The following is a 23153-nucleotide window of genomic DNA, read 5'->3' as shown; positions in this document are numbered from 1 at the left end:
TATTGAACAAATTTTGTAAGTGGCAGTTAATAATAAAATCAACATTATGCCTTCCTGACTTGTTTGATCTTTTCTGCTCACATCCTGTTCCTAATCCATTACATATGGAAACATTGTTATAAATGTTTCATGCATTCACAGCGACAGATTTGTACCACGTGGTCAAAATTGGAATTATTTTTTTCCTGCGTAAATAGGTTTCGGATTAACACACTACAAGATCTATCAAGTTTCGGTGCTGTACGATAATTAGAGCCCACACTGGACCTCTATCAGTAGATGCACTTTAATCATGACCACCCCATACTTTTTCTAAAAGTCAGTAGAGCACTATCCAGCGAAAAGCAAAGATTCCAAGTTCTAGTCCCAGACCGGTCAGAGTTTTAATCTGCCAGGTAGTTTCAAATGGGCGCACATTCCGCAGCAGAGTGAAAATTCGATCTGGAAATAAAATACATTACTGGGATCCTAAATTAGTCACTCACAGCGCAACGTTTGTATTCCGACCCTTTGTGGAGTCGCTCCTCAAACAAACGAATTAAAAGTTGAATTTCCAAAAAGTAAACAGCCTTAACTCGTAAGGGCCAATTACGATAACTCATATAAAACTTTACTTTTAAGTAAATCGTAACTTTTACAAAGAAACGTTTCGCATTATTTCACGTAATCTTCATTAAAATATGAAGGTTGTATGAAGATAAACAACTGACATATTGTTCTTGAAAACTACAAGCACAGCACCTTATTGTATTAACTCACTTTCAGCCTACTGAGCAGTAAAATCAGTAGTTCTAACCTGGTGTAGATAAAATCAGTAGTTCTAATAGTTCTAACTTGGTGTAGGTAAAAATTCGTCAGTTCAGTTCTAATACAAATTAATGACTGACCCAATTAGAATACAATCGTTATTACCATTTTTTAAAACTACTGCTGCTTGCGAAGGTTACCTCGTCGCATTTCTTGCCAATTCTTCGTGGCCTTCTAGAGAAAGCTGTAGAAAGTACAAGTTCACATTAATTAATTAGACATTACTCTTGAGCTTATGAGTCCGAAACGAAGCGAAACATACGAGGCACAACTCGAACTGCCGATGTGTCTCGGTGGCCTGTGAAGGCAGCCAATGAGCTTTCCGCAGCTGGGGGCGGTTTTGCTGGCACGTCCCCGAGGCTACTCAGTGCGCAAGATACCGTAGCTACTGGGTGGCTGTCGAAAGAAGATTCGTTGATTTATTTCCTTCTTTTCGTATTGAGCATGATATTCTGTGAGTGAGAAATTCAGCTCGTGATATATGTTAAGAATGTTAAATTTTGAGTACTGAAATGTAGTTAATACTTACAAGGGGGGCCACTACGTTTCGAACGCGGATTTAGTTCAAACTTCGTAGTACTCCATTAGGACAACAAATGAGTAAGCAGTAGCGCGTGCTTCTCAAGCGTTATTGAGAAATTCGCAAGATAATTTCGATATATACCTGTGCGTGGTCGTTTTTACCAGGAAGCAAAGGCAGCCGAGTGGGTAGCATCCAAGTCCCGTAGTCGCTGCGTCGGTAGATCGAATCCCGTTCCTCAGTTTTTTTATTATTTTTTAACACAGTAATTTACTCTACTATTTATATTACAATTGATATAATAGGAAAAATACGTGTAATCGGGTGAACTTTTATTAAATTTACAATGTTATTTGGCAGTTTACAAATTTTTACTATCACAAATAATATAATTTCATAACTATCGACTAGTAAAGGACCAAGCGCATAAAGCGATACTGAAAATGTATGCTTGTCCGTGATTTGAGAAATCTCTTATACCTGGAAGGAGCCCGAAACTACTTGTTACCTACAAGTTTTGACCGGCACAGACGGCTTTCCAAAGATGTACAATTAATCGTCGCTTTCGACATTACGAGTACAATGTCAGGATGGTATTTTCCGTAAAAACATGGAAAACATAACGTTAAATGGCACCAGCTGCGTTAAACAGCCCGCATCTCGTGGTCGTGCGGTAGCGTTCTCGCTTCCCACGCCCGGGTTCCCGGGGTCGGTTCCCGGCGGGGTCAGGGATTTTCTCTGCCTCGTGATGGCTGGGTGTTGTGTGTTGTCCTTAGGTTAGTTAGGTTTAAGTAGTTCTAAGTTCTAGGGGACTGATGACCATAGATGTTAAGTCCCATAGTGCTCAGAGCCATTTGAACCATTTTTGCGTCAAACAGATGCTGTTTCCGCTTACGCAAGTTCTTTTAAGGTTTTATGTGGAAAAACAAACCTCGTTAACATTTTCAAAAACCTCTATTTCAGCCGATAATTTGGATGTAAACTATGCATAACGCAGCATTTTCTCAAATTTTGGCGCCGATAATTGATCACGCAGTATCGAGTGTATTTTAATAACGTCTCCACGAGAAGCAGTTTCTCGTTCTTTCTCGATCAAATACGAACAATTTTGGAGACACGGACAAGCATACATTTTCAGTATCACTTTATGCGTCTGGTGTTTACTAGTCGATAGTTATGTATATTATATTATTTGTGATAATAAAAATTTGTAGACTGTCAGATAATAAAAGTTCATCCGATTACACCTATTTTCCCCATTATATCAATTGAAATATAAATAGTAAAGAAAATGTGTTAGAAATTAAAAAAAAACCTAACGAACGGGACTCGATCCAGCAACCCAGCGATTACGGGGCTTGAACACTACCCACTCGGCTGCCGCCTCTTCCTAGTAAAAACGACCTAGAACAGGTATATATCGAAATTATCTTGCGATTTTCTCAGTAACGCTTGAGAAGTACGATCTACTGCTTACACGTTTTGTTGGCCTAATGGAGTACTACGAGTGTACGAAGTTTGAAGTAAATCCGTGTTCCAAACGTCGTGGCCTCCCTTTTTTAGTTAAAATTCTTACCTAATCATTTTGTAAGTTTTATATAATTACGATGTTTGTAATGTTGTAACTGTGTGATAATTTTGTAAAGAATTAAATAAAATGTGGTTATACTTGATATTTTGTGAAAAATTACGCGAGAATACCTCCGAAGAGAATGTATCTACTGTTCGAGTTGGAGCGGCTCCTTTTTGGCTGGATATTACATTGCTACTGCTATGAAAAAAATTGTCATTTGTTATTGTGAAAACAATGGCACCTCTGAATCAGGCCGAGTAGTTTGTTTGCAGTGAGAGAGTAAGGAAACAGATCATTACTGATGGATGACGTTTTACGATTTTCGTGAAGGTAGTAATCAGCAACAACTGCTCGAATTACTTCATATCTTTTGGCAATTAGACACCTTCACAAAAACTGTTTAGATGTGAGTTTCAGAATTAGGTCGTGGCTGTGCATCCATCAGCGATGAATTTCGTAGAGGTCGCACGGGTGTTGTTCCAAAAATCGTCTGTACTTAGCGCCACATTATTTGTAATAGCAAAAAGCTTATCGAACGGCTTCCTGGGGAAATGAAATTTTCATTTTCAGAATTTCATACAATGGAGCGAAATTAAAAATTTGATATTCTGTCATAATCTATTCAATAAGAGTATAATGTTATATTAAAACCTTAATACCTTAAGTCAACTGTTAAAGTTGGAAACTGTGCATGTCTTATGGCTGTGTAATTCACTGCGCGCAAATTACCCAGAATATATTCACCCAGTATTCTAGAATGAGAGAACTCAGCTGCTACCAACAGACTTTAAACAAAATTTCAAACCATTTCGAAACAATCCCACACTGTCAGGCCCCCAAAATAATGACAAGGAAAGGAAAAAAAGTTTATCTTTAACTTCATTTTTGGTGTTCATGCAGGAAAACTTCAGCGCCAGGTACGTTCTTTTAATTTATCACTTCTTTCAAACGATACATAGTTCATGAGATATAACGCCACTAACGTTGAGCTGTGTCAGAAAACGGAGCGCAAATAACTCACGGTGTATTTATTTTGACTTTTTCATTAGTCCACAAGTGAATAATCCGAAACTAATAAAATCAATAGAATTAGGGTTTTGTGTCCTCAACTAATAAGTCAAGTATTTAACACGTTAACGCATTTATAAAATAATTACGCGGGAATTATATTCTTTAATGAATTAGTGTTTGGAGTGGGTTATTGGTTGTAGGCGTTCGGCATATGACTGACGGTCAAACATTGGAGACTGCACTTTAAGCGATTTCATATATACATTTAGCCGTGAAAAGGTTTCTTTCCGTTGGATTCCGCTTAGCCGAAGCTCTAAAACAGGCTCGTGTGAACTGATATAAACAAATGCTCAAAAAAGTCGACCTTAGATTCGCGGAACCCTTGTATGACATCGTGTAAGTAGGAGAATATTGATTATATTCCTACAGGCCGCTATCGGCTCTTTGGGCGTAGTGGACTACGGTTTGTGATTCCCAAAATGAACCAAAGCCAACAATAATTGTTCAATCGCGAAGTTTTTTCTAGCAAAAACAGAAACTGTTCTTTGGTTACACTGGACATATCACGACCATTGCTTCAGAGGATAGAAGAAGAGGTATTGCTGAATACCCTATATAATTATTTACTTCCCACAACTAATCGGTTAAGTCGGGAAAAACAACCAAAAACGTTATATTGCTTATTGCATGAAAATACACGTCTTGCAGTTAATTATTGGATACAAAAAATTATCGAATTGATCTCACACTGGCCATATTGACGTGATCTGAAAATATGAAAAGATTTTCCACGCTCTCTCACTAGTAACTGGTTTTTATTGACTTACTTAAATCATTTAATGAAGCAACTTATTTCGAGGTAGAAACCTCACCTTCAGGCTACAGTGGAAATGCAAGAAATATTTTACAAAATTACACATACATTTCTTTACAGTTTTGCAAGTACTGTGGCTATCCTGCGAAGAAAGCGAAGGGTAGCCTAACAGGATCGTTTTCAAAGTAGCTGTTCACATAATTTTTTTCAAAAATAATCACTCACTTTCTTCATGTGTTCTGAGTATTGAATCACGTTACCCACTGTTTGCGAAGAACACTTAAAACTCGTCATTTCAGTCACTTCTGCTGTTCACTAGCAATACGTTGGCGGTCAAAACAACGGTTGTTTCGATGTAATTTTTGATGCGTTGATCCTGGTGTTATGTATGAGTTGGAATGTCTTCTGCATAACTTGAATCTTTGATTTTGGTCATAGAGTAAATATCTTTGGAATGAGCAATGCGTTCTGCGCATGTTGACAACACTAAACCAGGATTGTCACGTGTATTCGGGACTTCGCTGTGCGTGTGTGCTTTCCTCAGAGTTTCAAGTTTATAGTATCAAGAGTTTTTGTTGTTTTTTCACCGTTTGTTGATAGTGTAATAGCGATGGTGAATTACTGTTGTTGCTACGGATGCAAAGAAAAATATGTGAAAGAAGGGATAGTAACTTTTCATGGGTACTATGTTTAAAAATTTCGAGATGCATTATAATTAAGGCTTGATTCTGTAGACCTATTTGTCTACGTTTTCATGACTATATAATATATATTACGGCTCGTACAAAAGCTTACAAACAATCGCTTCCTCTCCTAAATTTGCTAGTGGAACAGGAAAGGGAATGGTGAGTTGTTTTAGCAAATACTACCCTCCATGCACTTGTCAGTGACTTGTCGATTATGTATTTAGATTTGAAAGACGGGAGACAGATAAATTCAGAAGAGTGGGAGTCTGTAATTGTCTTCGTACAGTATGTGTGTCCAAACCATTTTTTTAATATAAAGTTACAGTACGAGACCATGTTAAGTGTGTCTAGGACATGGAGAATGATTATGTGTGATTTATATTTTAGTTTCCCGAAGGATAAACAACGAGTAAATGGCTCCAGAAAATAAGGAAGAGTAATTTTGTCCCCACAAAATATTTCAAAGTATGTTCAAAATACTTTGAACAGGAATGTTTAGAAAGCGAAAAATTTGGACGTGTATTGCTGAAGGTAGACGCTATACCAACTATTTTTAATTTTCCACAGCACCTACTACCAATTTCTGCATTCAGCTTAAATACATTTTCTGCACAAATCAAATAAAAACACAATAGTGTAGCTAATCAAAGTACACATTCATCATATTTGATGTACTTTGCCTTCAATTTATTTTCTTCACCATTTGATTTAGAAGCGTAAAATATTAGTACACATGTCCCCAAACTCTTTCATTTGTGTCACTTTCCAATTCCCTTAATGGTGTTATATGGGTTGACTGTTACATGACCAACTGTATTTGCTTCACAGTACATTAATTATCCGATCGCCTTTCCACCCCTTCTTACTGAGTCTACTGTTTATTTAATAAACTGGCGGCAAGTACGTAGAATGCGTTGAATAAACACTTCAAAGTGTCACCAGTAAGAAAAAGTGTGCTTTAGGCCGCAAAAACGAGAAAATAAATACGCAGAAATAGCAGAAAAAAGGACGAATTAGCAGGGATATAATCGCCAATGTGAGGCAAATTCGGTGCTTTTCGGACACTTGCAAAAGTACTAGCGTACTGTTAAGTCGTTTTGCAAGACTATCACTGCAAAAATGTACGCTAGGCTCTGTAATACTATAAAGTGCCGTATCATACCGAAAACTACCAAAAATCGAGTGCATCTGAACTGTGACACCTATCGCAAAGAAGCAAAATGCAATATCACTTGCCCTTAAAAGTTACGTAGCTGGTTTATCCCCGGTATCAAATGGATACTGTTAAAATGTCTGCGCAACATACATAAATAATCCACGACACGTACGAAAATAATACGTCTGTACTAGGGATGTAGTGAAATTCTAAATATACAGGGCGTTATACAGACAAACACACGACGTCCCGAGGACACGTGACCAGGCCGGCAATGTATGTTGACAACACAAAATCTGTTCTGTGCATGTGAATGCTCACTCCAGAGATATTTACTCTATGATGTCGGTCGACGAGATATATTACAATGAAAGAAAACGTGAAAATTTGACCTTAACAATGAAAAAACGAAATACATTTTAAAGAACTGCAAAGATATTTGCTATTGGGACACAGATTCATATGTATTATTAATCGTTACGTATTTTCTATTTTAGCAGCACTGAACTGAAGATGGTGAAATACTGCTAGTTCTTGAAATCTTTAATTTCGATCAGGATCTCGTTTTTCCACTTTTCGCAGTAGATGAATATTTCCGTTTCCTCCAAGATTTTCATTTTCCAGCTCTTCTTTAAAGTGTACTGGGTGACCCAGAAGTCCGTTAACATTTGAAAATTAAGTACTTCACAGTATAATTTACGTAGAGCAGTAACAATTGATACACATGCTTGAAATGCGGAGAGTTTTATTGACACCAAACAAAAATGCACAAAATGATCAACAGATGGTGGTTCATAGGACAAAAAAGCAATAATTATCATAAAAATTGATTTTTCGCAAAGACTATGTTCTGTATAAGAAAAATGCGCAAAATGTCGGACGTCATACATCAACGATACCTGTAGTGGAAGGACAATGTGATGAACAGCATTGTAAAACATGTCAGTAAGTATGGTGAGAAATTGCCATCGGAGTTGTCTTTTAGCATTCTCAATGAGGTCGGACGATCGCTGTAGTCTTGCGATTTCAGGTAACACCACAACCATTAACCACACGCATTGAGGTCTGGGGTCCTGGAAGGTCAAATACACTGAAGCATCAAAGAAACTCGTATAGGTATGCAAATTCAATTACAGAGATATGTAAATCGGCAGAATACGGCGCTGCGGTATGCGACGACTATCTAAGACAACAAGTGTCTGGCGCAGTGTTAGATCGGTTACTGCTGGCAGGTTATCAAGATTTAATTGAGTTTGAACGTGGTGTAATAGTCGGCGCTCGAGCAATTGGATACAGTATCTCTGAGGTAGCGATGGAGTGGGGATTTCCCCATACGACCATTTCACGAGTGTACCGTGTATATCAGGAATGCGGTAAAACATCAAATCTCCGCATCGCTGCGGCTGGAAAAAGATGTTGCAAGAACAGGACCAACGACGATTGAAGAGAATCGTTCAGCGTGACAGAAGTGCAACCCTTCAACAACTTGCTACAGATTTCAATGCTGGGCCATCAAAAAGTGTCAGAATGCAAACCATTCAACGAAATATCATCGATATGGGCTTTTAGAGCAGAAGGCCCACTCGTGTACCCTTGATCACTGCACGACACAAAGGTTTATGCCTCGCCTGGGCCCGTGAACATCTACACTGGACTGTTGATGACTGGAAACATGTTACCTAGGTGGGCGAGTCTCGTTTCAAATTGTATCGAGTGGATGGATGTGTACAGGTACGGAAATAAGCTTATGACTCCATGGACCCTGCATTGAGCAAGTGACTGTTCAAGCTGGTGAAGAATATGTAATGGTGTGGGTCAATGTGCAAATTGAGTGATATGGGACCCCTGACACGCCGAGGCACACTTCTGACAGGTGCCACATACGTAAGCATCCAGTCTGATCACCTACTCCATACATGTCAATTGTGCAATACGGCAGACTTGAGGAATTGCAGCAGGACAATGCAACACCCCACATGCCCAGAATTCCTACACAGTGTTAAAACAATTACGCCGGCTGTCAGACTCACCAGACATGACCATTAATCAGCATATCTGGGATGCCTTCAAACGTGCTGTTCAGAAGAGATCTACACACCCTCGTCCTCTTAAGGGTTTTTGGACATCCCTGCTGAATTCATGCTGTCAGTTCCCTCCAGCACTGCTTCAGACATTAGTAGAACCCATGCCACGTCGTGTTGCAGCACTTCTGCGTGCTCCCCAAGGACGATGTTAGGCATGTGTACCAGTTTCTTTACTTCTTCAGTGTATGACGGACGTGGCGGCTCAGCATGCAGTCGTTTTCAAATGATGTGGGCAGATGTCCTTCACATATTTAGCAATATAGGGTGGAGCGCCATGCTGCATAAAAGGTGTTTATCAGCCAGGCTCATTTTATACACGATTCTGATGCGACGGCACTGACGCGTTTTCTGTCCAGCGCCATCTTTGGCCAGTTTTTGATTTCGTTTTAGGTTTCAATAAAACCTCATGTCATTTTAGGCATGTGGATCAATTGTTACCTATCTGTCAATGTTATTCCGTGAATTTGTGCATTTTAAAATGTTAAAGGACTTTTAATTCACCTTTAACAATACTTTAAGATCGTTATCTATTGCAACACTGTATCCTGTGTTTTCCCATTTCGACTATATGTTTCACAATCGCTGATTTGTTAGTCTTATCAAGTACAAAATAGTCAATATGACTTTTAAAAGGTGTTTTAAAATTTCTATGCATTAGGCAATCAGATTGGTTTTAAGTTGTTTCACATGTTTGATCACCGAATTATCTTCTTCTTCTTCTTCTCTTATATCGAATAAAATGTCCAGGACAGTGTTTTTCAACACTCCCAGAAGCTTTAGAATCCCTCCTAAGCCATCTGAGGGAACAACATCAGAATGAAGAAAGTTATTGTTATGAAAAAATATGTTTTGTAAGAAATTAAAAAATGGTCTTCGTGCAACATAAGTTATACCTGTTAATCCCTTTGCCCTGCTACAGAAAGTGGTTCCTACCTGCTTTGCGACAGGTGTCCATTGTCCTCGTTGAAAGAGGAGTTAGTGAGTTGGTACGGATGGTGACCGAGAATCTAGCTATGGAGTCAGAGAAGCTACTGGTTGTCTGTTAGCCGAAATCCAAGAGAGAATTTTACCCCTCTTTTGTCTTCAGCAAAGAAGTGCAGTGGAGTGGAAAACATTTCGAGGGTTTCTTGAATAAATATCTTCAAAATTTCTTGGGTATTCAGCCAGGTGGCGTCGTCCAAAAGGCGCGATATTTTGGCAACCGAACTTCTTGGTGTCTTCAGGCATTCCTGGATTCTGATCTCTGATGGATGTCGACTTTACACAACCACCTGCAGCCTCCATCTTGGCGCTTCCTTGCGGTCCGTGGCCAGTTATGGGGGAAGTGCAGCGCGGGGTGGTGGGGGGAAGCGTGACGCTTGTGATGGGGGAAGCATGGCGCCAGTTGGTGGGGGAAGCACGGTTCCAGGTGGTAGGAGAAGTGTGGCGCCAGTGGTGGGGGAAGCGCGGCACCCTGAGAGAGTTAATAGACCACGGTCGCACGTGTAACTCTGCCGCCATGGTGACAGTGGCTCTTCTTCTTCAGGTATCCTGACAGGGGCGCCCCACCACTGGGTACCTTGCTTCCCCCACCACTTGGGGCCGCGCTTCACCCATCACAGGGCGCGGACGGCACAGAAGCGCCAAGACGGCAGCTGCGGGAGGGGATAAAGATTATATAAAGCTGGCATCCATCAGAGATAAATTAGACACCAGGAACGCCTGAAGATGGCAAGGAGTCGGGTTGCCGAAATTCCGCGCCTATTGAATGACGCCACTCAGCTGTATATTGGAGAAATTTTTGAGATTTACATACGCTGGGAAAACCTTAGATCAAACATGTTCACCCATTCGAGTCTGTGCGTCTTAAGGTGTACTGTTATCAGCCTACATTACCTGGTAACACGCAACTTTCTTTCGTCCACCTTAACCGGAAATTTCCATAAAATATTATTGCTTCTTTATGCACTCGGAAGAAGTTCAGTTACCGAGAAAACACACACACACACACACACACACACGCACACACGCTCTCTCTCTCTCTCTCTCTCTCTCACACACACACACATACACACACACATACATACACACACACACACACACACACACACACACACACACTATTCGAAACACCTCATACTGCTACGTGCAGCAAGTGAATAACTTCGATATTTCTCTCCTCTTGACTTATTATTCAGAAAATAAAGAAAAAGAACGTTAAACACTTACCGAGAGGCTGAAGAATGTCAAGTTCTGCTCGTGTTCTCCTACAGATCCATCACATGACATACCATCTTTCAGACGTGTATTAGCCAGCACTGGGTAGATAAAGAAAAGCTCATCACTTGGTGGAGTACGAGAAATCGTACAAGAATTTGTGAACCACACGTTGCTGGCAGTGACGGAATGTACAGTTTCGGGTTATGTAAACTTTGAGCTGTGAACAGGGCGGGAGCGAGAGTCAAACAGAGGGCAACAGATAGAAAAAGAGAGAGAAAGTGAACGAAGAAAAAAAAAAAAGAAACTGAACGAGAGAAAAAGAGAAAGAAAGAGAGTGAGGTGAAGAAATAAAAAGAAAAAGAAAGGGACATTCACATAACTCCTATTCTTTCCACTAATTCAGTTGCTCTGACAAGTTTTGAACTTAACTATATCCATCTTATTTCGGTCTTCAATTCTACCTGTGTTAGCAAATTCAAAATTCACAAAAAAGTGTCTGCTATCTTTTTTCTCGAGAAAATAGAGTGTGTTTAATTACCCTTGGTGTAAATCAACAAATCACAAAATGATTACAACGTGCAATGCAAACTCAATCTGTTACGTCGATATGGATGCTGAGCTTGGTAGGAACTTGACCTCTCAAATTAGCTTCAGCAGAATTATTTACCGTCGTGACAGAATTTACATTACACGGTTTTTGTATTGAATAACTGAATGCCATGAACAAGTATTTCACTCAGTTTTTGTTTCACTTTATTTTAATCATAAGGAAGTTTGTGTTTCCTACTTCATTCGCTACAACTGTAATTGAAATATTTTCGTTGAGTTTCTGCTGTAGATAAAACTATCAAGTAAGTGAGGCTGCTCCTCAGTATTGCAAAATGACAGATTTTAAAAGCTACTGCAGTGATAAAAGCTTATATGTTACTTCCAAAATAGACATGCAAAAATAGGAGCTGACTAGATACATGTGGTAATGTTATCAGAATGCACAATGCTCGTATTTCTTCTTTCGTCTTCAAAATAACTAGCTTTTCCGTTCCTTGTCGCTCTGTGTCCTATAGAGAAAGTTGAACAGCGTGTATGACCCATTCAGCACCTGAAAGAACAGAACAAACTGCTAGTTCTACAATGAAATTACTATAAGACAAGTTAGTTCTGCAACAGCTCACTCAACGGTAAGGAGCGGAGAATAAAAGATGTGCAAAAGCTATACGCAACATCATTTCAACATATAGTCATCAAATGGTGTTCTGTGTCAAAGAGTAATAAAAGAGGCCAGCTCGTTAGTAGCCTAAAAAGCGAATAATCAAAAAGGAGCTTTTTTTTACACTGCAAACACTATGTAGCAGTAATTTGCAAAAGCCTCGTATGAGTATGTGTGGTGAGATCGTGCAACATAATGCAGGCATGTCCAGAAAGTAAGTGTAGTGTGTCTCTGACGGACGAAGGAATTTTGTCCGATGAAGTCTATAGTAGGCTACTACGTTTAAGAATAACGCATAGGCAGTAAAGCGCACGCTCGGTTGCCTCAGTGGGCTGGAAAATTGTTGTACTACCATGTTGAAATGGGTGTCTCTATTCCTACTCCTCCCATCTGTGAGCTGAGGAGCGTAATCCGGTTTCTTTTTGCAGCTCCAGATTTTCAACGGAATCGGAACTGATTATGGGGTGGTGGGATGAACCATACTGAAGTGTACAAGTGGCGTGGTGCACTAAAATTTGGCAGAACGAATGTTCGTGATGAAAAAATGAGTGCTCGTCCGTCAGGCATGACTGATGAGATGGTGAATGAGATCGAAGCAATGATTCGTGTCACCTTCAACTGACTTTGGACGAGACGGAAGTTAGTGTTTACAGAAATTCCAGATCTCTTCTGCATTAAGCATTACTGAAAGATTTGGTTTCCTAAAATTGTGTGCGAGATGGTAAGACCCGAACACTGTTTATAAAGTACTGAAAAAGTCAAAATATCGGTAACTGGTCTTTCGGTGGGACGAATGTTTGCCATATAAAAGGACTTCTTCGTAGCCACAAGCTTCCTACTGAACGAAACAGTGCTTATCATTTTCTCATTTCCAATGAATTCCAAACCGCCTGAAGTCACATTAACCTTAATTAAATTTAGCCCTACGTTCTATCACAAAGACCGTGCAACTGAAATTTCAATACCGGCCTTCAGATTAACTGCTCACAGAATGAACTTCACTAAATGCTTCTTAGCCTATTTCTTTTACAGGGTATATTAGGTTAATGACCACATAACGTGGAATGACGTGCCGGTATGCACGTCGGGGAAAAATTTAACGGTATAAATTGATTCCAAATTGACATTTATTCACAAGATGGAGCTTTGTCCTCAACTTCAGTAAACATTTAATGCGTGTAATATCCTGACACTATGGTCTTGTATGGGGAATACGGTTGTCATTATATTAATCATCATCATTAAGCGAGGATTAGTTTAACTAAGGAAACCAACATGGACGCTCACGTACTCACACAAGAAGACTCAAATATTCACAGACTAACCATATGGGAATCACCATTTCATAGTAAAGGTAGAGTTGTGAAAACTGGCGCGTGACACACGAAAGTTAATCGGGGGATCGTGACCAGATAAAGAAGAAAGTCGGTCCTAGTGGCATCTAGTTAAATGATAGCAAAGTTACCACTCACGAGAACACCATAATGCTTCTGATAAATGCCTCCAAAATTATAGAAAGTTCCTAACACAGATATCTGAACTTTCTCCGATCCAAAATCACTTTCAAAGCGCGCACGCAAGTGGTACGTCCTTCTCACCGGACCCCAACACAGTGGCTGACTAACTCTGCGTAAAATCCAACCTGCCTCGCCCCATGAACAGAGACAGAAAGAAAGGGGCAAACTGGCTAATTGACAAGACGAATTTTTCAGTGGCATCAGGTGTCTCCTCCAATCAGATGACAGCAGGTTCATTTGGTCAAAATGTTGCATCGGTCCAACATTTAAAATCTGAAAAAGCGCTTACCTGGCAAACCCAGCCATGAAGCTGTGCGTTAAGAAAGTCCAGGCAGACAGATGCGACTCTTCGACAAATTAAACTCAACAGCCGTTCCCACGCCCTGCTACAATGCTGAATTAAGAAAGTCCTCCTGAGTTTACCAATGTGTAGACGTTTGCAATCATGTACAGGAAGGTTGGTAAGGGTACATAGGGTGCAGAGTACCAAAAAATCCAATCCAATAATTATGTACGCTGAAGAAATGAATGAAAACTTGCACCAATATTGAATCCGAACACAGGTCTCCTACATAGTAGGCAAATATGATAAACAAAGTCACACTCTGGCACTACAGTTACTACACCTGCTCGGATTATCCTAATACATTTACATAATAATTCCAATCCCAAAGAAAGCAGGTGCTGACAGATGTGAAAATTACCGAACTATCAGTTTAATAAGTCACAGCTGCAAAATACTAACGCGAATTCTTTAAAGACGAATGGAAAAACTGGTAGATGCGGACCTCGGGGAGGATCAGTTTGGATTCCGTAGAAATGTTGGAACACGTGAGGCAATACTGACCTTACGACTTATCTTAGAAGAAAGATTAAGGAAAGGCAAACCTACGTTTCTAGCATTTGTAGACTTAGAGAAAGCTTTTGACAATGTTGACTGGAATACTCTCTTTCAAATTCTAAAGGTGGCAGGGGTAAAATACAGGGAGCGAAAGGCTATTTACAATTTGTACAGAAACCAGATGGCAGTCATAAGAGTCGAGGGGCATGAAAGGGAAGCAGTGGCTGGGAAAGGAGTGAGACAGGGTTGTAGCCTCTCCCCGATGTTATTCAATCTGTATATTGAGCAAGCAGTAAAGGAAACAAAAGAAAAATTTGGAGTAGGTATTAAAATTCATGGAGAAGAAGTAAAAACTTTGAGGATCGCCGATGACATTGTAATTCTGTCAGAGATGGCAAAGGACTTGGAAGAGCAGTTGAACGGAATAGACGGTGTTTTGAAAAGAGGATATAAGATGAACATCAACAAAAGCAAAACGAGGATAATGGAATGTAGTCAAATTAAATCGGGTGATGCTGAGGGAATTACATTAGGAAATGAGACACTTAAAGTAGTAAAGGAGTTTTGCTATTTAGGAACTAAAGTAACTGATGATGGTCGAAGTAGAGAGGATATAAAATGTAGACTGGCAATGGCAAGGAAAGCGTTTCTGAAGAAGAGAAATTTCTTAACATCGAATATAGATTTATGTATCAGGAAGTCGTTTCTGAAAGTATTTGTTTGGAGTGTAGCCATGTATGGAAGTGAAACATGGTCGATAACTAGTTTGGACAAGAAGAGAATAGAAGCTTTCGAAATGTGGTGCTACAGAAGAATACTGAAGATAAGGTGGATAGATCACGTAACTAATGAGGAGGTATTGAATAGGATTGGGGAGAAGAGAAGTTTGTGGCACAACTTGACCAGAAGAAGGGATCGGTTGGTAGGACATGTTTTGAGGCATCAAGGGATCACAAATTTAGCGTTGGAGGGCAGCGTGGAGGGTAAAAATCGTAGAGGGAGACCGAGAGATGAGTACACTAAGCAGATTCAGTAGGTACTGGGAGATGAAGAAGCTTGCACAGGATGGAGTAGCATGGAGAGCTGCATCAAACCAGTCTCAAGACTGAGGACAACAACAACAACATTTACTCCTCCGATACAAATTCAAATTCATGCCTCAGACCATTTCGCTCATCGCTAAGGAGCTATTCCAGTATTGGAGAGCCTTTGAAATATGGTTGAGAATTAAGAAGAGGAATAGTAATGGACTAAGGAGTGAACGGGAATTTGTGTCAGGGAGGGAGACGTACTAGGGTAATCCGTGTAGGTGTACTAGCTGCAGTGCCAATGTAGTGCAGTGTTTAGTGCATCTGCCCAGTTACCAGGAGATCTGGGTTCCAATCCTCAATATCTACAAATTTTTATTCATTGCTTCAGCCTACGCCATTAACGTAGATTCAGTATGTCTCAGAAGCAATGAAAAGAATCAGTCACTTCGGTTCCCAGCGTGATCTTCCTGCCCCCACCTCATTCCCCGAATGGTAAAAAGTATGATAAAACACAGGCAGAGAAAAGACACTCTATAGAACATAGTAAAACTACAAAATCATATGAAATGTGGATAGACTGCCACCTTCGAGTGGCTACCTGAACAGCTGACATATCAACATAACGTCAACGGAAATGCATATCCACAGGAATTCAAACTGGAAGGTGGACAGTTCCTTGACTTTAGTGTGACAGGGGACTAAACGTGGGTGACCCACTACATCACTGAGACAAGGAGATAACGTGGTGGCGACGTCCCCATTCATCCGCAACGAAAAAATTCAGACCGTTGTTTCCGCCCGAAACATCATGGTCTGTCTTTTGCGACATTAAAGGGATTCTCATCAGTGAATTATTGCTCCATAGTAAAATAAGTAATGCTGCGAAGTACAATGAAACCTTAAAAAATACGGAGCGTGATCCAGAACTAAAGAAGGGGGATATTACGGAAGGGAATGTGCTTGCGGCATGGCAACGCTTGTTCCCACACAATTACGCCACAAAGCAGCTATTAGATTTATTCGGATGAGGCATCATAAACCACTCCGCTCCCAGCTCTGATCTAGTACTTTCAGATTTTCATTTTTTCATCTCTCTGAATTTTGTTTACGGGTGGAAAAAGTTTTTCTATCGACTTTGACATCAGCAGTGCCATCAAACAATGGGCCAAAAAGGTGACAGGAGACTTCTCTGACTGCAGCATAAACAAGAACTGAGGCGTCTACGTCGAAAAAGAGTGTCTTATGTATGCTTGTGAATTTTCAAATTGTTCATTAATACAGACTGAATCAACTAAAACTTGCACCGCAAATATTGCGAGAATGAGAAGTGCTATTGATGTGTGGTTTTCACAGGCTGGCACTACTATAATAAACAGATTGTAATAACACTTAGAAACTGTTTTTTTTTGTACAAACATACTAAATGTAGGAATTACAATGTCAATGTTGTCTGTTGCAGGATTCCAGTGTGGGTCGTTACGAGATATTGTATTTTGGAAAGTTTCCACAACGTGCGTAGTTGCTAGGTACGATGTTATCTTTGCCGGCATTGCGTGTGAGTGTTTTATAAACGCATTGCCAGTTGTCAGGCAGTTAGCGTGTGGCAGTCCAAGCAATAGGTCGTGTGTGGACGATGGGATTTACCAACCCAGAAAAAGTCGACATGCTCATGTTGTACGATTATTGTAGGTACGCAGTTCGTTCTTGGACAATGTATGCGGGAGATTTTCCAATAGACGTTAACCATCTTGGCAGTTGCTCGAACAGTCCATGGGTATACTGCCGGTTCATAGTGTCCAACGGGCACAATATTTCGGCGATCAGACATGTCACCATCGTCAGGTGCGCTGACGAACTGAGCTCCTGAGGGCGGGCGGCCGATTTAAATCCTATCCCCCCACGGGTATACCGGCGGTATACCAGTGGACTGTTCGAGCAACAAATACGCAAGAAGAAACTGAAGAATCACATCTTGGCAGTTATTTATAAGCCTCTTCAACTGTGCCCTGGTCCCCGACAACCACCTATCTCGGGGTCCAGATGCACCACAAGTTGCTCTTCCACTGCCATGCGGAGTATGTCACCAACAAGGGGCAAAAGCTAACCAGGGATTTGTATCCGCTCTTTCGCAGTAGGGAACTTAACGTGCATACCAAGCTCCGCATTTACCGAACAGTAATTCTGCCTGCCCTGACGTATGGATCTGCTGCACGGGTCACGATTAGTGTCACCAGGATGCGGACATTGCAACGCCTGCAGAACAAGGGGCTCAGGTGGAGCCTGCACGCCCCGCCACTCACGAGAAGTGTCACTCTCCACGAGGAAGCGCATATCGCCCCCCTCAAGACGACCTTACGCAACAACGCGCGGCGGCTCTATGAGAAAGGGGATGCCTTGCGGGACACTGTCCATGGGTTACGCCACGTTGGGACCACACTTCCACGCCCCTGGCATCGACATCCGGTTCCCCTAACCATCCTACAGGAATCGGATTCCAACCATGGCTAACGATAGGTCCGGTACGCCCACCACGGACGCATCCTTTGGCAGGACTAGCCCCCATTCTACGTCCAATACTTTTCAATCATACCTGCCCACGTTAGGCTAAATTTTTCTGCCTGACTCATGTAGTACTGTCACCGTCAGAGGGTGGTACGGGACTACAAGTCCCACCGCCACACCTCCAAAGTGAATTGCAGAGACGCAGTCACTGCCCTGTGGATAAATTTACTGCCTCATCAACACATTTAGACCGCAATAGACCGGTGATGCTGTATTGTAACATATCACAAAAAAAAACACGCTCACATACAATTCCTATTTTAACAATTGTGTTTCAAACTACCGGAAGTTTAGTAATTTCAGTTGTATTTGAAACGTACATGTTTCGAGTTTTACGCGACGCACCCTGCATAATGCTTTTTGAATTGTAAACTATTGAACACTCTTTAACTTTTGGACATGCCTCGTGTGACGACCGTTAGTGTAATCGGAGAAGGCAGCTTACGGCAGCCGAATGCAGAGTAATGCTAGAAGTAGTGTGCGCCTCAGACCTGCACGAACGTGGGCTTGGACAGCACGCGCATCTTGCCCACGGTGATGCTGAGGGGCTGCGAGGCGCGCACCATCAGAATGGAGACCGTGCTGCGGAAGGAGGCGTCCGCGCCGGTCCATCCGCTGCTGTACACCGCCTCTGGCAGCTGCTCGCTCTGCACACACAGCACACAAAGTACGTTACTGCTAGCCGCGACGAACCAAATCAGACACACGCAGTGGTTACGGTTACTACAAGCCACGCCACAAGTTGGGAAACGGGGCCAAATTTCTAGTAGTTTACTGCCGAGTTGAGATTTTCACAAATTTTTATTTGTATCTTACAGAAACCAGCATTACGGCAATAAACTACCTTCAAAACACGCCGCTAACGCCAATCAAGTAATTTATAGCAATACAACAGTTTGAAAAAATTTAAAGAACATTAGTAAACAGGCTACTAAAGTAAATACAGAACTTTGTTAGTAAAGTACGGTGAGGTAGTGAAGCTACCAACACCGCCACTAAAAAAAGATTAAATAGGTCTTAGCAAACACATGATTAATGGCAATAAAAGGAATTTAAAAAATATTAAACAAAAGTGTCCTGGAATATCATTAGAACATAACAGATATGACGGACCCGTGTAAGGCGGCCAGAAATCACCCACTCAGGGATGCTCAGACTACACAGAATACTGACCAATTTAAATACGCCCGTAAACACAATTTCCACTCTCAGGCTGGTCACTGCACCGGCTTTTAGCCAGCGAAAACTTGTTATAAGATGGCTTAACTTACTGACACAATTAGAGCTAACCTCGTGCAAGGAAATATTCCACCACAAAGTCCTGAATAAGCGACCACATGACCAACCAACAAGAAGCATGAATTTGCTCATAACCCACGACAGAATAGCGAAACAATTAAACTGGTAAAACTACACCTCCAATTGGACAGTAACGAGAGGAGAAGGAAAGATCACTGTCTTCAATTACACCGATGCCAGGGACAGGAAACCCGGTCGCCGGAGGCCACAAGGCAGAAGAGACGCTGGTTACACAAAATTATTACTTAATGATTAAACCTTCCACGAACTTAACGTGCAATTATGCTCGAACAAGCAGTACACGACTCCGATGGAAAGGATCCACACAATTGACCGCTGGAGAGCCACACTGCCCTCATGTGTCCACCGCACTCTCTGCCTGCGCGCAACGCCCCTACTTCCGCGCCACCACACGAGGTTACCACCGGTCAAATATCTCATTTCCTCCATAGTAGTTTCCCGGAAGCAAAAACGCAGATATCGATAGCAGAGGGAAAAGACAACCAAGCAGCCACTTAATGACAAACAACCTATCAAACAAACATGTCAGGGGAAGAAAAGGAAAACCAATGCAATCTAAACACAAGGTGTAGCACGAGTCGATACACGGCTAAAAAATCATTTGTGAACACTTTCCACCGCGGCTCTGGTGGCGTTGTGGCCGCATTGTTGCCGACTCTCCAAAACGAAATATGCTGAGGTGGCAAAAGTCGTGGGGTATATGCACATATATACTGAAGAGCAAAAGAAGCTGGCATACCTGCCTAGATCCTGTAGGGCCCCCGAGCACGCTGAAGTGCCGCAACAAGCTGTGGTATGAACCCGACTAATGTCTTAAATAAAAACACCTCCTTTTGATTTCATTTTATTTTGTCGCAACCAGTTTCAACGCTTCATTGCGTCATCTTCAGGCTGTTTTGATGTCGTACAGGTTTATATGATCCCCATGAATAACTCATCAGTTGCCAGCATTACGGGATACGCAGATAATGTGTCAGCACTCCAACCAACTGGTAGAGACAAAATAAAATAAAATCATAAGGACGGCTGCAGGTGTTTTTATTTTTTGTCACGATAGCAAACGGCCGTCGTCGCAGAGACCTCCTGCTAAAAGGATTGACATACAAATGTCTGAGGTAAAGCTGGAGGAAACTAAAACTATTAATCCTGCAGGGCTGCCTGTAAATCTGTGAGAGTATGAGGGGTGGAGATCACTTTTGAACAGCATATTTCAAGGCATCCCAGATGTGCTCAGTAATGTTCACGTCTGGGGTGTTGGTGGCCAGGTGAAGTGTTTAAACTCAGAAGAGCTGGAGCTACTGTGATAAAATTCTGGATGTGTGGGGTGTCGCACTGTCTTGCTGGAATTGCCCAAGTCCGCCAGAGTGCACAATCGACATGAATGTTGTTGTTGTTTTTGGGGAAGGAGACCAGACAGCGAGGTCATCGGTCTCATCGGATTAGGGAGGGACGGGGAAGGAAGTCGGCCGTGCCCTTTGAAAGGAACCATCCCGACATTTTCCTGGAGCGATTTAGTGAAATCATGGAAAACCTAAATCAGGATGGCCGGACTCGACAAGAATGGATGTAGGTGATCAGACAAGATGCTTAACTGCGTGTCGCCTGTCAGAGTCGTACCTAGACGTATCAGGGGTCCCATATCACTCCAACTGCCCACACCTCACACTATTACAGAGATTCCATCAGCTTGAACAGTACCTTGCTGGCATTCAGGGTCCATGGATTAATGAGGTTGTCTCCATACCCGTACACGTCCATCCACTCGATACAGTTTGAAACGAGACTCGGCCGACCAGGCAGTATGTTTACAGTCATCAACAGTCCAATACTGGTGTTGATGGGCGCAGGCAAGGCGTAAAGCTTTGCGTCGTGCAGCCAGCAAGAGTACACGAGTGGGCCTTCGGCTCCGAAAGCCCATATCGATTATGGTACGTTGAATGGTTCGCAAGCTGAGGCTGTTGATGGCCCAGCATTGAAACCTGCAGCAATTTGCCGAAGGGCTGCACTTTTGTCATTTTGAACGATGCTCTTGAATCGTCGTTGGTCGCGTTCTTGCAGGATCTTTTTCCAGCCGCAGCGATGTCAGAAATGTGATGTTCTATCGGATTCACACTACACTCTTGAAATGGTCATACGGGAAAATTCCCACTTCATCGGTACCTCGAAGATGCTGTGTCCCATCGCGCGTGTGCCGACTGTACTACCACATTCAAACTTCTTAAATCTTGAAGAATGAGATTTTCACTCTGTAGCGGAGTGTGCGCTGATATGAAACTTCCTGGCAGATTAAAACTGTGTGCCCGACCGAGACTCGGGTCCCGAGTTCGAGTCTCGGTCGGGCACACAGTTTTAATCTGCCAGGAAGTTTCACTTAAATCTTGATAACGTTCCATTGTACCAGCAGTAACCAATCTAACAACTGCGCCAGACACTTGCTGTCTTATACAGATGTTGCCGATCGCAGCACGGTATTCTGCCTGGTTACATATCTCTGTACTTGCATGCACAAGCCTATACCAGTTTCTTTGGTGATTCAGTGTACAAATAGCGGTAGTGTCGCGCAAGGCATAAAAGGGCAGTATATTGGCGGAGCTGTCGTTTGTGCTCAGGTGATTCGTGTAAAAATGTTTCCGACGTCATTTTGGCTGCACGGCGCAAATTAACAGACTTGAGCGCGGAATGGTAATTGGTCCTAGACGCATGAGACACTCCATTTCCAAAATCGTTAGGGACTTCAGTATTCCGAGATCCACTGTGTCAAGAGTGTGCTGAGACCACCACATTTCAGGCATTATCTGTCACCACGGACAATACAATTTCCGACAGGCTTTGTTTGACGACCAAGAGCAGCGGTGTCTGCGTAGAGTTTTCAGTGTTAACAGACACGCAACACTGCTTGAAATAACCAATGAAATCAATGCGGGACGTGCGACGAACGTATCCGTTAGTGCCTTTGCTAACAGCTCGACATCACCTGCAGTGCGTTTCCTGGGCGTGTGACCATATCGTTGGACCCTAGACTGGAAAACCATGGCATGGTCAGATGACACCCGATTTCAATTGGTAAGAGTTGACAGCAGGGACGGAGTGTGGCGCAGACTCGACGGAGCCAGGTTCTCAGCAAGATATGTGAAAGTTGGTGCTGACTTCAGAATGCCGTGGGCTGTGTTTTCATGGAATGGACTGGATTCACTGGATGTTCGGTTACTTGGAGATCGTTTAAAGCCATTCATGGATGTTTTGTTCCGTAACAATGATGGAATTTGTATAGATGACACTGTGCCATGTCACCGGGCCACAATTGTTCACCACTGGTTTGAAGAATATTCAAGAAAATTCGAGCGAATGGGTAAGGTCACCCACATCGCTTAACATGAATCCCATCAAACATTAATGGGACATAATCCAGTGGTCAGTTCGTGCACAAAATCCTGCAGCGGCAACACTTGAGCAATTATGGACGACTGTAGAGACAGCATGGCTCAACATCTCTCCAGAGGACTTCCAATGACTTGTTGAATCCATACCACGTGGAGTTGCTACACTACGCCCAGCAAAAGGAGGTCCGACACGGTATCTCATAACTTTTGACTCCTCAGGAACAAAAAAGAAAAACGCTGAAATAAAACTAAGTAAAGCAAGTTGTATTATTGCGAGGTTTATTTTTGCATCAGTTATACTGGTAAGGTATTTAAGAGAGAGGGGGGAAGAGGGACATATATGAAAATGCAGTATGGTTATATTCTCACATACCTCCAACTCTATGAAGAACAATTCGATCAAATTTTATATACAGCCAAACACAGGCAATAGGGTATCGTACAG

The 23153-nt window shown here is 41.9% G+C and overlaps 1 protein-coding gene across 1 annotated transcript in view; it reads right to left on the bottom strand.

The window, feature by feature from the left end:
* Positions 1-11657: 11657 nt before the first annotated feature.
* Positions 11658-23153, bottom strand: part of LOC126273231 (odorant receptor Or1-like) — a 597605-nt gene continuing 586109 nt past the window's right edge. Inside the window, exons 6-7 of the mRNA XM_049976775.1 lie at positions 18500-18655; positions 11658-11949 (exon numbers count right to left, since the gene is read on the bottom strand). Of these exons, the coding sequence (XP_049832732.1) occupies positions 11878-11949; positions 18500-18655 (228 nt within the window). The 3' untranslated portion in view covers positions 11658-11877. The remainder of the gene's footprint in view (positions 11950-18499; positions 18656-23153) is intronic.

Source organism: Schistocerca gregaria, chromosome 5 (genome assembly GCF_023897955.1).
Source record: "Schistocerca gregaria isolate iqSchGreg1 chromosome 5, iqSchGreg1.2, whole genome shotgun sequence".
In the NCBI taxonomy this organism is placed as follows: domain Eukaryota; kingdom Metazoa; phylum Arthropoda; class Insecta; order Orthoptera; family Acrididae; genus Schistocerca; species Schistocerca gregaria.
Note: the sequence above shows the minus strand (reverse complement) of the source record. Positions and strands in the feature narration are given on the sequence as shown.